The sequence below is a fragment of the Thermobia domestica genome, chromosome 1 (genome assembly GCF_964235325.1).
Source record: "Thermobia domestica chromosome 1, izTheDome1.hap1.1, whole genome shotgun sequence".
NCBI classification, from domain to species: Eukaryota; Metazoa; Arthropoda; class Insecta; order Zygentoma; family Lepismatidae; genus Thermobia; species Thermobia domestica.
In genome coordinates, this window is record NC_137454.1 from 339,841,908 (window position 1) to 339,859,960 (window position 18,053).

Here is an 18,053-nt window from a genome sequence, read left to right on the forward strand (position 1 = left end):
GTATATATAATCTGCCCGCTTCCACTTGAAAACACATTTCCTTGTCTGCCTTTAATTTTATTTAGTTTTTCTGATTTCCCATCTTCCACAACGGGCTTTTTCCAGGGTGGCAACTTTTTCTGGATATCAAAATTCCCTGATTTTTCCAGGACCTTTTAAGTTTTTTGCCTGAATTTTCCCGGGTTACTTAGGTGTCTGTTATAAATTTTTATCCTGTTTTTGTTATATTTTTTAACCAACCATAGATTACCCTGATTTTTCTGTTATTTTTCAAAATTCCCTGACATTCCCACGGTAGTATTATGACCAACTTTAGTTGAATGGGTTAAAAATTGTGGAAAATATGAATTTTTGAGAAGTCCAAAAAGACCCACATTTTAGAAATTTGGATTCCATCTACCTTGCTAATGAACTCGTCCAAGATATTTATACAGCCAATCTTTGTGTCAAATTTCGTTTCTATTCGTTGAAAATTACAGCAGTTACCTCCTTCATTAGATAGGTATCTCATGTATAAGATGTGCAACCTAACGCTGCAACCTCAAATAGTCTCTAAATGAAAAATATCACAAATTCAGCTGCGCAGAATTGTACCCATGTCAGTTTTTTTTAAGCAAGGGATCCAGCAAACTTGGAAATTTCAAATGACAAGTCAAATGATACCTCGTTTAATACATCTTGGGGCATGTAACAACGGCTATAGAAAACATTGCGATATGGGACACAATTTTCAGAATGGCTGCCAAAATGTATGTCGTCCTAATAACTAGTGCCTAACTCTGCGACCTCAAACAGTTTCAAAATGAAAACAAATGTGACAAATCACGTTGGTCATAAATGTACGTGTCCAAAAATATTGTGAACTGCAAGTACCTACAGGGCGCCTATCATGGGACCCCGGAGGCCAACTTGAAAATTTCAAATATCAACATACATTAGGTCGAGTGCCACCTTGTTTGGTAGATCATAAAACATGGAACAGCGGCTGTAGAAAACATTTGCGATATGTGACACCGTTTTCAGAATTATTCACGGGCGGTTAGGAAAACACATTTTGGCGGCCATACTGAAAATGGTGCCTCATAGCCCAAATATTTCCTACAGCCGCTGTTGCATGTTCCAAGATCTATCGAAGAAGGTAGCAGTCGAGGTAGATCGCTACTTGAAATATTTAAGTTGACGGCCGGCACCCTATGATAGGGGCCCTGGGGGCACTTGTGGTTCACAGATTGTTTCGTACCCTGTCATGAGTACATTTCTGCTCAACTGGATTTGTCAAGTTTCTTTTCAGTTTGAAAATATTTGAGGTCGCAGAGTTAGGCACGGGTTATCAGAATGACATAAATTTTGACAGAAATTTTGAAAATTGTGGCCCATATCGCAAATGTTTCCTACAGCCGTTGTTGCGTGTCTCAAGATATATTAAACGAGGAACCATTCGACCTATCTTCTCGTTTGAAATTTCCAAGTTGGACCCCATGATGGGGTCCTGGACACCCGTGCTTTTAACAAAAAAATTCGGCTCCCCACATGGCTACAATTCTGCGCAGCTGGATTTGTGGTATTTTTTCAGTTCGAAACTATTTGAGGTCGCAGTGTTAGGTGGGACACCCTGTGCATGCTATATACTTATCTGATTTTTTGAACGATCTAACTTTCGTAATTTTCAACGGATAGAACTAAATTTGACACAAAAATTGACTGTATACATATCTTGGACGAGTTCATTAGACAGATAGATCGGATCAAAATTTCTAGAATGAGAGTCTTTTGCACTTTTTAAAAAATCATATTTTCCACAATTTTTAACCCATTGGAACTAAAGTTTCTGAAAATATGCATGATTTGTGTGTGAAAATAAGAAATGTTTAAAAGAATAAAAAATGACGACCGGTTGAACTTCTTTAAAAATTCGTGATTTCCACAATTAACAACCGATCAGAAACAAACTTACTTCAAAAATGGGTGTTTATAATATCTCAGTTGTAAAATACTGCTTTTGAACTAAATTTGTTTCTGATCGGTTACTAATGGGAGAAATTGCGATGTTTTTAGAAGTTCAACTGGCCACCATTTTTACTTTTTTGATCGATCTTTCTGATTTTCACACACAACTAAAACATGATAAACACATATTTTGACCAACTTTAGTTCCAAGCGATTAAAATTGTGAAAATTATGAATCGTTGGAAACCTCAAATGGCGGCCAGTTTGAAGTTTTTCATCTAATCGCTGCGCCTAACGAACTCATCCAAGATATTTATCCCTTTCCGGATTCCGGCTTTTTGGGCTATTTTTTAGACTTTCAGTCAAGCAGCTACTGCATCGTCACTATTTATCCTAGGATCATCGTTCATACCTCATTCTCTTCAGAATAGAGCTGGCTTTCAAATGGTACTACTTGCATGCTCATACCATATACCAGAAGCGGGAAAAATGATGTCAAAGGAAAAATTTCGGAGGGAAAATTTTTTTCTCGCACTTTGGCCCGCCCTGGAACGGCCCTGTGTGAAAGTAGCCATCTAAAAAAATCTGATAAATAGTACTTGGTATACTGAATGTGTGTGGCAAATTTCAAGTTTCTATCTTGAATACTAAGGGCGGGAGAAATTTTATCAAGAATTCCCACAATGCCCCAAATTACCACAAAACACTATGACCTCAGGGAAAAAATTTCCTGAGAAATCCCTAATTACCCTAGGGTCATGTTTCGCCCATCATTCTCTTCAGAATAGAACTCACATGTCTCCATCATGTATCTAAGGCGGGAAATTCCCGGAAAAAGGGATTTTTTGGGTCTAAATTTCCATTTTTTCAACTTTTAGCCCCTCTGGACCCCTCCTGTTTTAACGCAGAAATCTGAATTGGTGGACTGAATGTTTGTGCACAATTTCAATCTTCTAGCTGCAAAAATAAGCCCGCCAAAAAATATATATACCGACAATGCCCCATATTACCCTATACAGAAGTATATTTTGATAAAAATTCACTGAGATGTCCCTAATTACCCTAGAATAATAATTTGACCGTTATTCTCTTCAGAATGGACCTGCCTTTCAGACGGTATGACTCACGTGTCTCCATCGTGTATGTGAGGCGGGAAAATCCTGAAAAACGGGATTTTTTGGGTAAAAATATCCCTTTTTTCGACCCTTTGTCCCTCTGGTTCCACCCCTGTTTTAACTCACAAATCTGAAAAAAAATCTGGTAAATACTACTCGGTAGACTGAATGGTTGTGCAAAATTTCAATCTTCTACGTGCAAAAATAAGCCCGCAAAAAAATATTGAACATAGGCTTAATAAATGAAAAAATAAATTTTAGGCTTATGACGTCATCACCTCCTATGTCTGGACGCAGGAAGGTCTGAAACCATACGTAATGACTTCTACAATGCCTCTGGACTTGAAAAAAAAAAAAAAAAAAACCGGACGAAAAAGCTCAAACAGAAGAGAAATAACGCAATGTATCATGAAAAACGCGTATGGTACAAATTGTACCATAGAATCCCCAAAGGGATTATACAACCAATCTTTGTGACATATTTGGATCCAATCTGCTGAAAATTGCTTTAAAACAACGTAACATTATCGCTACCGACAATGTCGTTTATTGCAGAAACAGGCTATTTCAAATTTTAAGGCTATTAAATTTTCTCATATCATTACTTTTACGCCTAAGTTTGCTTACACACAATCTTCTGTACAGTAAATATCGCATAGGGCTACGTGAATATCCCCAAACCGAATCTTCTATCTCCAAATACAATACAACTGTCAGTTCTCAATTTGCAACACTGCTCTCTTCCGCATTGAAGAAAATCATTGAAAATGTACAGAACTCCCACCAGTGAAGGCCGGTCTCGCTACTGTTGTTCCTTCTGGAGGCCCAGGCTAGAAGTGGGTGATGAAATGCGAAAATGAGCTTCATTGATTTGGCAGATATGCCCTTTTAACATGAAATGATTCAAATATATTTCATCAACCTCTGCTCCTTACTTATTAGTATCATTGAATTTACTTCAGTGAAATGAAAGGCGTCAACACAAGTCGACTAGTGCCACTGCATCAAATTTACGAGAAGTATCGAGATAAGCTAATATCCTACCTATTATTATTGAAATGGTCAACTTCTCCAGGGATCTCTTTTTACATTTCCCAGTCCAATTGTACAAGACCGCTACTTCGTCAGTAAAAACTCTTCTTAATATGTTTCTCACGATGTGGCCAAGATTTCTCAAACCAAAAGTACCAAGGTACGTTTCCTGAAACAGAATTATAAAAATAAGAAAAGAAATGAAACCCTTCCTTCACGTTGTAAGTAAAGCAATCACAATATACCCCCTAGTGGGTCTATGGCCTCACGTCAATTGCAATAACTAAGGGTGGATTTCTAAAACACTACTTAAGCACTGACTAGGATGAGGATTGCTTAAAAGTCCAATTTTTGTTGCAAAGACATCATTTAAGGAAAGCGATGTTTCAGCCGTCGCTTGAAAGCCCAAGTAATCTAGTTACTGTTTGGAGGTGTGTTTAGTCGGTAACTAAGATGCGATTTTCAGAATGAACTGTTTAGTAATTAAATAACTCCGTATTTTTGAAAAGATAAAACATTATTCACGGAGAATAACTGTTCACAGCAGGCCCGTATCCACGGGGGGCAAGAGGGGGCCGGGCCCCCCTAAACTTTGACTGGCCCCCATAAAATTTCACGGTGGGCTTGCAAATGAACTATAATATGGTGATGAAGTATAATATGATTGGGTCGGGCCCCCCCTAACTTCTACCGGGCCCCCCTTAAATTTTGGGGCTGGCTACGGCCCTGGTTCACAGATGAATAAAGGATGATTTCGATCCCATGCTTGCGTACCGGTACAATCATGATGATGTACGGCTCATGCATTGAATTTGAAAGCACATGAATCGGTTGATCTCCCATGTTTAGAGTAGTTTGACACACGGGGTTGCCCATTGACAACTGTTCTAAAGCTCTAATACTTTGTGGGAACTACTTAAGAACAGGGAGTGCTCAAAGAACACCTCACACACAGATCGCCGTTGTACTTAAGGTCGAAGTTGTAACAAGAGACGACGGTGTGCTTCATGTTGGATATTTTGAACCATGAATACGTGTGCGTGATAGAGTTTTAAATATGAAGGAAAAAGCCTTCTCTAGGCATTACATCCGGTTAAGTATTACCAGGGTTTGTTCTTCGTTAAGTGGACCATTGATTTCGTTTTATAAAAAGGTTTCTAACTCAACTTACATAAAAAATACATAGCCAACTTACCGAACAACATCCTTATTATCTGAACGTATAATTGTCTAGAAGCAGGGCTGCCACAAATAAACTACAATAATGTGAACTACTTTGTGGGTACGAGTTTAAAAATTTGGTACTTCAATGTTTTTAAAGAAAGTTGCTAAAAATGAAAATATATTGCCTTTGACGAAATTTCAAAGTTGACGTGTTTTTAAGATGCGTAGACAATAAATAATGGCGTTCGGTAAACTTAATTCAACAATTCACGAACGTAGCACAACGAAAGGTTAAAGGCCTAGACACGTTTACACATTAAATTCATCTCTAGGTGTTATTTTTAATTTGCCAAAATCTCCGTTATTTTAATAGGATTTTATTTTAATAAAAGAAATTTGAGGCCCTATCCCCTTGGTTTTAAATCTTTTAGGTATCCTTCCACCCACCCCCCGATTTACTTTAACTGATTCTTAAATTCACTCTACTAATTAATTAACTGAAGTCCTCTTCAATATTTCAAACGTACTGAATTGGCCTCTTTTCATTTGGGGGGGGGGGGGCTCCTTTCGCCAGTAGGATCCCTTGAAGAATCCACATTCGATTTTTATTCTTTCTTTTTAATCAACTTTGGGTTCACACGGGACAAGGAAGAGTGTAAGATAAAAATGACGGGCAGTTTAGTTGCAGGCCTGTTTCTGCCTACTGCACTGTTACCTTACATGAATAGGTCTTATTACGACTTCTTCCCAATATCTGACACGCCCTTACCTTACCCTGTGTTCATCCACAGTTGCCTAAAAGCCTAAAATAAATTTTTACTCTGGATTCTGTGAGTCCCCCCACACCCAAGGAAAAACTAGAAATATCTTCCTACATAGACAATTTACGATATTCCTGAATGAATAAAGTATCTAAAATTGGCAAGATATCATTAAAGTAGACAGCTTGAATCATATTTAATTTGTCTCCTTAATTTAATTTTTAAATATTGATGCACGGAAACAAAATTAGCGTAAAAATGCAAATATAATATTATTTAGAACACCAGCTTACCAGCGACGTTGCATTATCACGTAATTGAAGCTATTCTTTCAAGTTTAATACGTCTTCTACTCACTGGCGGATCCACGTGGGGGGCGGAGGGGGCGACCGCCCCCTCCAAAGGTCTTTTCTTACTTCCAGCATTTACCGTTGGGAGATACAAATATGCTCTTTTCCCGACCGATCCAATCTGTATGACAAGCCTAGCAGAGTCTAACCAAAATTTGTTTTACTTAATAGTACTTAATACAGACATATTTGAATTGTGACTACTTCTGTCCTTAGTTCCTTGAGACGGTCACCATAAGCCCCAAAGAAGCGAGAATATGATTCATTCGTTGGACGAACAGCTGTAGGAAGGAGGCTAAGACGACTCACTCTTTGAAATAAAAATGTATATTTTAAAATTGTGTCCTAGAAAAAGATATGGAAATGAAATTCGGGTCCCGAGACATCAATTACTTTCATCCTGAATAAAGAGAAATGTAGACTCTTTAGCGCTCCTTATTGAACAGCTCTCTGAAACTGAGACTTTTCGGTTCGTTGATTGATTGATATGTATTTATGTCATTTGTCAAAAGCGATGCTTTACAGAACGAGTACTAGAGTTTAAAGTTGAGTCTGAACTACTGTAGTGCGTTCGATGCTCACTCACCGGTTTGCTAACTACTAGATCAACAGCGAGCCGTGACTTTTGGGGTTCAACACGGAAACACCAGGAAGGAACCAGGGATTCATTGTGACTTTTAATGGCATTTCATCTTTTCTTGTGAAATAACACAAGCTGTTATTGTAATTCATACATAAAAGACGAGGTCCTGAGTGAATAACTTATCTTCGCACAGGCCAAACCGATTAAGCTAGAAACTTGAAATTCGAACAGTAGATAAGATTTGTGACGTAGGGTATCACTAAGAAAGGATTCTTTTTGGAAATTCGAAGAAAGTAAGGGGGACGGAGTAGAAATTATTTTAATAAGATGGCCATCTTCCCGAATCTCTTAAGGTTAGACACTTGAAATTTGGAATTTCGATTTCTCATTTAAAATAATTTGACACGCATTAGTAAAATGAGGAAAAACAGATGGAAAGAGAAAGGGATGGGATTACAATTATTATAATAAGATATCAATATCTAAGAATCTTTGAAGGTTAGAAACATGGAATTTGTCAGAAACAAGGTAGATTTGAGCTTGTGCTGTAACATTACAGAGATGGACTGCAAGATGATTAAGATCGTTGTGTGGTTTCCGCCGTCGTGGTCTTTGTCCGTAATTATTTTCAACTCGTGAGCATTCCCAGAGAGTTATGAGTCTGAGTCTAAAGTTGAATTCCTTGGATTTATCAGAATCGCAAATAAAATCAAGAAAGATGGATGAAGGAACTCGAAAAAGATTTTGAAATTGCTTTCAAAAGGGAACACCAACAATCGTAAAAAAATGTGTATATATTTTAATAAACAATTATATATTATACATAGGCCTATATTTGATTTGTTTGCTTAACGTCGCACGACTGTGCCAGAACGGCTAAAGACGTGGATCTAATCATTATAGTGGAATCCGAACAATTTTTTTTCGTTCAACTGTACTACCACCGGGAATCGAATCCGGGAGCACGCGCACCAAAGGTAAGCGTGTTAGCCATTTTTTTTTTAAAAGTTAACTGATACACCAAATGTGCCTCATTAACTTGCTTAACACTAGGTTTCTATTTATTTTACTCCTTTTTCCATTAACCCAGAACAACAAAGACATGAACGCAGAAACATCGAGGACGATAAAAATTCCAAAGGCTCTCCCACCGGGAATCGAACCCGGGAAACCATACACCAAAGGTGCATGTGCTAGCGACTAGACCAGCGGGAGGACATATCATTAGGCCAAATGGGGTTCATATTATATCTGAGATGAAAGAAAAACAACAAGTTATACGTGCTTTATTCGCTATTGGTAATTTCATTTAAAGATGAGAATTTTTCAAAATTAAATTTTAATTTGCATTTTTTTTTTCAAATATTTGATATTGTCAAATATCACCAGTCGGTATGTTAAAGGAAATATAGTTTGTGTGCACTAATGAACGGAAATATCACTTTGGTTTTACATTTCTGATCTTCTTTCCTTCATTTTATCGTAGGCTTTGTTAATTTTTCAAGAGGTTTCATTTGTTTTTACTATTGATGCATTATAATGGCTTATATTGTAATACTAAATAATTTTAATTCATATTTTAATTCATGTAAAATATGTACACAGTTCGTGCTAGATTTAACAAAATTTCTGGTGAGTTTGTGTAAGAGAAAGTTTAATATTGATATTTTTTGTTATTACATTATTTGCAGTATTTTATTGAATAAATTGTGTATTTACCTAGTAATGATTCATATGGTTAAGGAATATTGCAATATATTATATAGGATTTATATTTACAATTCATTTCTTTATATGTTACTGCTGTAGTTTGACTTCAAACCGTCGCTCTGGGTTCCTGTTAGTAGTACGGTACAAGGTTTAAATGCAGAGATGATTAGTATTATGTATTTGAAAGTGTATCCATTTCATTTCCCTGTGCTTGATCTGTGACCTTGAATGAGCAGGCCTGTTCTTTGAAGGGAAAACAACATTCTTCTTTCGGGGGAAATTCGAAATTCATGTTCGGGCAATCACCACGGGGAAGAATCACAGAGCCACTAAATCATCCATTGACTTCAGTTTGAATATTTTTCTTTTCAATTTTCAATCTGTTGAATTATATCCTTATGTAAATAGAAATGAAAGTAATATCTAAAGCTTGCTCCCCTATATTTTGGACTATTTGGAACAATATATGCCATATACTATCAAACATAACTTTATAATTAATTATTGTATTATTTTTAAGCTACTAAGAAATGTAAAGTATGCGACAAAAATAAAGACACGATCACCATTAAAACTAATGACGATTTTGGTCATTAATTTTTGCCCCGTACTTTACATAGAAATATCATAATGAATTGTGTTATTTGTTGACATTTTGTATTATTCTTATGTATGCATACTTTTGTTATCTATTCACTGTGCAAGACAGCGCATCTGATATATCGCGGTGACTATGTGTGAAGTGAATCATGACACCTCCATACCTCCAAAACGGAAGTGCGTATTTGATCTAAATCTACAGAAAGAATATATGTTCATTTAAAAAGCTTACAAATTCGGGTCCCAAAATGGAATCTGAGAGTCAAGTTTACACGCTCCTCCAGCTCCGGATTCATATGCGTCTTATTTTTACAAACTGAAATTCTGGTCACCTTGAGGCTACACTTATCTTCCAGGAAGCGAACGGCCCCCTCGAAACGATCCTTCTGGATCCGCTAGTGCTTCTACTGATGTACATGGAATTATGCAGTTTTCCGGTGAGTTCACTTTTGCAGGCGATGTAGAATTTGCCGTTTTTAATTGGATGTTCAGTAAACAAACATCATTGCTTAAATCTATTAGCATATTTTTCATTTCTGCAAGGTGTCTTGCAACTACTGCAAAACCTAGAATGAAAACAAAATAGGAGAAAATTAATACTAAAATTTTTGTAATAATTACGCTCAAATATTATGTTCTTGTTGTGTTTAAGATGGCGTGTATGAAATTTTGGATGAAAGAAAATACTTGTTAGAAAAGGTAGGCGGAAGGGAGGGACGGTAAGCCGAAGCGCCAGAATATCATAAACATACCATTTGCCGTTTAAATTGGAATAAGTGACCTAAGTATATCTAGGGTTGTTGTATTTTAAAATAAAAAGAAAAAGAGATAGTAAATAAATAAAATAAACCTAAAGTACAAAAGAAATAAGTAATTTTTAATTTACTCTCACTTACATCTTGGTAAATACTTGATTTTTACTGAAACCCTTGACATTAAGTTTCGTCTACAATCATGGGGATATGTTGGCCCTACATCCAACCCCAGAAAATGTTTTCTGAAACAAAGGTACTGAGAAGTTAATAACATATATTTTAACATTGTAAATATTTAATATAAAATAACATATAGTACAGTATTCATATATGTTAAAATTGCACTACGATACTTTGTACTACACGACTATTCTCTAAAAGTCGAAAGTAGAACAAAAAATGATAACTACGGGAAGTTTTATTTCTCCAGATATTTAAGTGATTTTTATTATCCTCCAGTGTTTATATACTTATCAAGTGTGTCTCTTTGTTTTAATTACAGTATTACATTCTTATAATACCTACCAACTAGGTGAGCCTATATTCAGATCAAGCTGAAAAGAAAACACGAAAATGCTTACCTAATGTAAATACGTATTAATTCGCCTGAATTGGCATGTACCACAACAACTTTTAACAATTAAAACTTTAGAAGGGATTTTTCGAACAGAGCTAAGTCTTTCATCAGGCATGAAGCAAAAGAAACTCAGGGAAAACTAAATTAAGATTAAAGGAAACGGACTATTTACATGGAGTCACCAGCGTGTCATTGTACCAGCCAATATAGTTGAGTTTGTACCCAGACCTTCTGAAGAGCAAATGCACCCTTATTCTGCACATTCTTTAATATTTGACAACAAACCATAGTGGGCGGTTTCAGGGTTTCAGAATTACAAAATATCCTCTAAAGCCTTTGTAATTCTTAAACCTGATATCATCCACTCATGGTTGGTGGTCTGATGTTAGATCATGTGCAGAATAAAGTGGATATGCTCTTTTGGAGGCGTGGGTACATAATTGCAATTTCATTGCCATGAATAATGGGAATGCTTTGTAATTGAGCTTCTATTCAGGCTAAATAGAATGGTGGAGAAACGTACGAACAAGTCTGTCACTTCATGAACTGTTACTTCATTAAAGTTCTGAGGGTGGCTGGCAGTGGCGTGGCGTGACACTTTGACGATTGTTACCGGTTGTTGATATTACAAGTATGTATCTCCAGTTTTCAATATCAGAAAATCTCGGATTTTTTTTCCAGCGTATCAACCATTTTAAACTATAGGCATTGACAACGACTTTTTTCTTAGGGAGGGGTCAAATCCTACTTCAATTACCTTCATCTTTTTGAATAGTGTGGCTCTTCAGGTTCTTCCATTTTTTTACTAAATATAATCGAAACTGTCTCTCAATGATCTTGGATATTCTTCAAAGTCATCTATTTTCTATCTGCAGTAACCTACGTCGTGAATTTTCTTTTGTAAGATATTGAACAAGATTTCTTATCTTGATGCTATAACATAAAAGAGTTCAAATAAAAAAATGAAGTAAAAACTTCGAAGGGTTTGGTAGAATTTTACTGCACGAACTCTGGTTTGAGAATCCCATTCGTCGATGTTTTCGTCATGAATTTAAAGAGTCCTAACAGTTCATCTTTAAAGCTATACAGGACATCATTTATCCTACTTCTATAGTTCCATTTCGATTTTGTGTTTAAAGCTGTTGGGATACTTTTGTTGACTACATAGTCCAAAGCATATGTTCTTTTTGAAGACTTTGAGAGAAAAGAAGCAAGTCACGACATAGTTTAAAAAAAAAAAAAAACTTACACCCTTTTGTGCAGTCAACGGACTTTTCCAAAACTACATTAAGCCTACGGGCATAACAATGAAAAAATTAGACTTGTATATCTTTGTTTAGCAAGAGGCTATGTTTGAGCAACAAGTTTTCCGTAATGAAAATTAGAGTCAAACACAATTTGGGACAGTCAAACTACGGTATGATGCAGGGGCGGATCCAGGACGGACTTCTGGGGGGGGGGGGGCGGTGGGTTGTAATACTGCTACTTAGAGCTACTTTTAAGAGCGTCAAAAAATAAACTATATATTTTATTTATATATAAAATAAAAAAGTTTCCTCTTCTGGGGGGGCGATCGGCCCTATCGCCCCCCCTGGATCCGCCCCTGATATGATGAAGACGATTGTACAGTTCTTTTTCAACATATCAAATTGCATCAAAGTGCAAATTCAACTAGTATGCTAGAGGCTAGAGGTGAAAATTTGCTGAATCGAAAGTATTCTAAACTAAATTAAAAACAAAATATTTTCAAGTTAATTGGCATAAATTCTAAATAATAATAAGTTTTCGAATTAGAAGGAGCGCCGGGAAACATCTTTACTTCTCCCTAATTGTATCATTAAAACTCACTATTACCCCTTGATTTTGAAACAGTTCACATATAGCACAGTGTGTTTCATCGATGGGTATTCCTGTATATTTAATGACACAGTTCAGAAGTTCACTTGGCGGAGAAATAAAATCTCAATAATAATAATAATAATAATAATAATAATAATAATAATAATAATAATAATAATAATAATAATAATAATAATAATAATAATAATAATACATTCCCATAGCTCAAATTAACAGTCAATAAGAAACTATTTTGTAGGAAAGCAAACCTATATTAAGTTGGTTTGTTAGAATATCCTATTGAATATGTTCTTGTTCTTTGTTGGTATATTATCCAAATTTAAAGATAGCATATTAACATATAGTCATGCGAAAACTATATTTTAACATATAAACAATACACTTAGGAACATATAGTCTCACAGTAGATGTTTAATGCTATTACTATGAAAAACCTGCTACTTATATTTGTCTGAAATTGTATACTGTTAAGACAATGAAATAACCTTACGGATACGGAAATTACAGCCAAGTTTCCATCCTTGGAATGGGAAAGCAAACGAAACAGTAGTTGAATCACTACCAGCTCGATCCTCTTTAGCGAGTAGAATAAACATGCTGATGATATTCTAGATTCTCCTCGTTTTGCCAGGGAACGTTCCTATTTTTTCCTGATCCACTCAGCCGAACGGTAACATAAAGGGCCATTCCGAAAGTCCAAATGCGAGCGCGCAGGATGCTTCTGGCTGGCACACTCAAAGGTGCTACTGGAGTGAATGACCGCTATCGGGATTCTCGTTATCTCTGAAATCCGCGGTATCAACAACAGTATGTTCCTATTTGGCGCTGGCATGTTGCGTTCATTCACATTGTAAATGCAGCATAGGCCGTCCGATTTTTTTTAAAAGAAAAAAGAAAAAGAAAATATGTAAACATTTTCCCATGTTGATGATGAAATTTAGACATACGAAAACAAAGGAAAACTGTCATACTTTTATCGTTACCGCAGGTAAGCGGTAATATGCACTACACGCCCTTGGTGGCTGGAATCCAAAGTTATTCCTTCAATCCCGCATTGCATAGCTCTGATGGTTAAAGCGAATGTATAACTCCAAATTTTAATATCATGTAAACAACATGAAAAAATATCAAATTTTGGCAAAAATGCAATATTAAAATCAATCAAAGTAACTTACTGCACGAGCATTCCGAAACTGTGGACGACTGTGTATAGATCGAGTTCGAAATTATTCTTGATGTTCCGCCTTCTAACAGCTGATCGTTATTATTGTTATTTTGTGGAATATCTATCTTCCTCTACGCGAAGAACCTCCTGTGAGTGCTCAGTGTCCGGTATCTGTCCGAAGCGGTTGTGTAGGTTGTTTTTGAGCAACCGTGATTATCCGCACCAATTCAGTCTTCGCAGATATATTTTTTGTATTTATTATTATTATTATTATTATTATTATTATTATTATTATTATTATTATTATTATTATTATTATTATTATTATTATTATTATTATTATTATTACCTGTAAAACATTTTCCCCGCAGTAAAGAGGGAAAAAGAAAATGAGCTGTGCTTCAAACATCCAATTAAAAAGGGCGATGTGATGATTTCGAGAGCAATATGAATCCATTTACATTGTTCTTTCATTCATTGCAGGTGAATGACCTTGACATCTCTTTGTAAAGAGAACGGAAGGGAAATTGTCCTTTTTCTTTTCGGTCATTTCCATTTCTCGCTTTCCTCTCAAATTTTACCGAGCAATTGCCAACAAAGCCACCCTCTGTTCACCCTCCGATAAAGCTAGCAGGTTCCAGGAACACAAACCCTGACAAGAACATAATCTTTTCACGTAGTTATCCGCATCCGATTGTAGGTAGAGTTCTTTAGAAATCTGCCTGTTGCAGAGACCCTCGTGGAAGAAACTCCGGATATTTTTTATGTAATTTCTTCGATCATCACTTTCTAACCCTCATTGCAAATGGTTCGCATGTATATATATATATATATATATATATATATATATATATATATATATATATATATATATATATATATATAATATTGTATATTGTATATGCGCCTATGTGTGTATGCTTCTTCGACAGGCAATTATTATCCTCCATCATTATGTTCTGCCGCTGATTCTCGGTTTGAAAAAATGAGAGGTAGAGAGAGAATCGTTAGCTTCAAAAATGCATTACTGATTTTACTACTAGCCTTCAATAGTTATCCACGTACTCCTTTCCTTTTCTTCATGTGAAGATTTGTAATAGTGCGTTTGCGTCACTGAGCTCTCGCTTTTTGCGAACCTTGAGCCTTGCCCATAGCTGTTGGAGAACACTTTCCAACATTGACATAATTTATTTGATATTTTCGTGAGGTATTGGATATATTTGTTTTGTTGCAACAGAAAAAGAAATAAAAATGAAAGGGGAATACCTTCATTCTTCTTCCAGAAAGGTGAATCTTATTGTTATTTCTTCATTAAAATTTAACTTTTAAAAAGCCCAAAATTTCCCTGGCAAGGAGGCTGTGGTACATCTGTATTTGGAATGAAGAAATTTGTACGGAAGAAATATACACGTCCACGCAAGAGGAAGCTAAATTTTAGGAACGAATTCCATAGAAAAAGGCTGTGTCAACGTGTAACAGATTCAGGACCTGATGAACATTACGGAGCATTTTCACATGAACCTGATATGAGTCCAGTTGAATATGCTCATAGAAAAGAACAATTTATGAAAGACCTGTGTTTAAATGAAGATCAGAAACATGAATTACAAATCAAAACAATTGGTCAAAGTCGCTGTTAGCTGTGGAAACAAGAACGCTTGAAAAGGCTTACAGCTTCAACGTTTGGCAGAATTTGCAAAATGAAATCGACGACTTTTTGCCAAAGTATAATAACATTCCTTTTATACTCTATACCAGAACCGCTGCAATGATGTATGGTATTGAGTAGGAGCCGTTTGCTGTAGAGCAGTTCGAGGCAGAATATGGAATGAAGGTAAATTCATTGATGCCGAGAAGTGCTATTTAGGCACAAGTCCAGATAGTATTATTGGAGATGATTCTCTATTAGAAGTAAAATGTTTGTCTTCAGAAAGCTCCATGACACCACAAGAGGCAGTAAGAACCAAGAAGGTTACACTTTGCACGATAAATCCTGACGGTAGCATGTGTCTTAAAGACAATGACAACTTCATGTACCAGGTTCAAGGACAGTTACATATTACTCGCCGAGATTATTGTTACTTTGTCTTTTGGACACCAAAAGGAATGCTGGTGCAAAAAATTCTTCGTAGTGACAAGTTCTGGAAAGAAAAAATGGAACAGCAACTTCAGAAATTTTATATGGAATGCTTGCTTCCTGAAATTATCGATCCTTGCCACACAAGGAACTTAAAAATTCGAGATCCCCAGTACATTATTGATGCTAAGCAGGGCCATACCGTGGAAAATCAGTGCCCGGGGCGAGAGTATACGACGGTGCGTCCCCATACATACATTCCAAGCAATTTTTCCTATCTTTTTTCCTTTTTAATTTTTCGCCCCCCTTACTTCGGCGCCCGGGGCCGTCGTCCCCCTGCCCCCCACACACGGCACGGCCCTGATGTTAAGAATAAGAAATGAAAAAAACACAAAAAGAGTAGAAGTGTGTATATATGATATTGCATTCTGTAGAAAGTACGTTATTTGTATGTACGTAGAATTAAGTTTTCTGTAGTCAATTGTGTAGAAATGATAGGCTACTATTAAATGCGTAAGTACCTTTTGAAACGCTATAATATTTTAGTCGAAATATGTTGTTGTAGTGCTACTGAAATTCTGTGTTTTTTATTTATTGCATGTACAGGTTTTGGTGTGTAACCTTTTTGTATTGTATTAACATATTTTTTTTTAGGGTACGGGAATAGAGTTAACTTTATAAATCTTTATTCATCATTTTATTTTATAGGAGCAAAGAGTCCTCTATTCCCAGCCATTAGAGGTTACGCCCTCTCTTTGGCAAGAACTTTTAAAGGATTTCTATTGATGATAAGATAATTGAAGATGGGCTAAGTGCAGAAAATATGAACATAAGGATTAGTAATCATGTAATAAGTTACTTTTTTTTGAAGAAATAATATAAAGTTGAGTGCAGATATGAGATTCAGGTGCTAAGGTACTAATAGGAATTAGAATACATAATAATAATATAATAAAGAATAATGATGATTATGATGAATGAGGTGAAGTGCTAACACGCCACAAACATAGTTTGATTAGTGAGACAGATGCAGAGTTTCTTCACATATTTACATGAAGACTTTATAAAGTACTAGCAGCGTTCACCCCGCTTCGCTGCGGTCACCCCGGAACGCAATAAACTTTGTTACTTAGATAATTTTTACTTTTTCGCTTTCAAGTGATATGATAAAAACCATAGAAGATTGCAGTAAATGTTAACATTATATCGCCTGTCATTTATGTTAACCCGCCCCGCTTCGCTGCGGTCACCCCCGAACGCAATAAACTTTGTTACTTAGATAATTTTTACTTTTTCGCTTTCAAGTGATATGATAAAAACCATTATAACGCCTGTCATTTATGTTAACCCGCCGAGTGACACGGTCATGCGGGTTGCATATAAATACGTTTATTTTTATACCTATGATGAACTAACAAAGGATTTGTACGTAATGGACACCTGAATGGTCAATTATCTCAAGACACTGGTAATTGAAAATTAAAGTGATATGATAAAAACCATCTAGGGTCCAAATCCTAATAACCCCCCAAAAATAAAAGAAATTGGTTCAGCCGTATTAGCGTGATGAGCGGACAAAGGATTTGTACGTTCTCTTTTATATATATAGATTTTAAAATTGTAGTCTAAGCGAGAGCTTCTGCAAATTCGCATTGAACATTCGGGTTCCATGGACCATAGAGTTATATTTAATGCTTGGATTATTTTTAATTTTATAGTGCATTAATTATTATATTTCATGTATGCTTTATGCTAAATTATTTGTAGAAGTTACTAGTTTTTGATGTCAAACAGAAAGTATTAGTAAAGTAAGAAATAGTGGTCAGGTTTTAATCTTATTTTATGTACTATTATTGTTGGTACTTCATTTTTTTTAAATCAGTCAAAAGTATAGTATATATCGTACGCGATCGATCAAACTCATCTAATGAAATATCAAGTTCAATGTCCCACGATTATGCACCGAGGCTAAGGGAGACGGTGATGATGAGAAATGCATGAAACGGTGGAATGAAGAATGGAGAAAGTTGGTGGAAACGAGAGAACCCCGAGAAATCCCACACAAACGGGTACGCACCACAAAGCTTCCTTGGCGAGCGCTGGATCTCACCAAGTACCACACGCACCAGTGTGAACATTCTACCACTGAGTACCGCGGCCCCAAACCCATCTAATACTGACTAAACTTGACGTGGTAGTTGACCTTGACAAGCCTAGTGTGTATGTAATATTATGGTGTGCAATAGCTTTCAAGTTATGGGTCACCGAAGTTGAGATTTCGACTTAGTTAAATTAATTATGTTGTTGTTTCAGTACCTACTTATAATGAAGCTGTTAAAATCGATGAGGGACGATAT

At 36.0% G+C, this 18,053-nt stretch overlaps 2 protein-coding genes across 2 annotated transcripts in view; both read right to left on the bottom strand.

Moving 5' to 3' along the window:
• Window positions 1-9,609, bottom strand: part of LOC145663496 (uncharacterized) — a 55,884-nt gene extending 46,275 nt beyond the window's left edge. Inside the window, exons 1-2 of the mRNA XM_081729637.1 lie at window positions 9,495-9,609; window positions 4,107-4,263 (exon numbers count right to left, since the gene is read on the bottom strand). The gene's annotated coding sequence lies outside the window, so the exon portion shown is untranslated. The remainder of the gene's footprint in view (window positions 1-4,106; window positions 4,264-9,494) is intronic.
• Window positions 9,608-13,179, bottom strand: LOC145663559 (uncharacterized). The gene is made up of 2 exons (XM_081729669.1): window positions 12,945-13,179; window positions 9,608-9,828 (listed from the first exon to the last, which is right to left on the bottom strand). Exons 1-2 carry the CDS (start codon window positions 13,048-13,050, stop codon window positions 9,608-9,610), a joined length of 327 nt encoding a protein of 108 aa, XP_081585795.1. The 5' UTR covers window positions 13,051-13,179.
• Window positions 13,180-18,053: the final 4,874 nt, after the last annotated feature.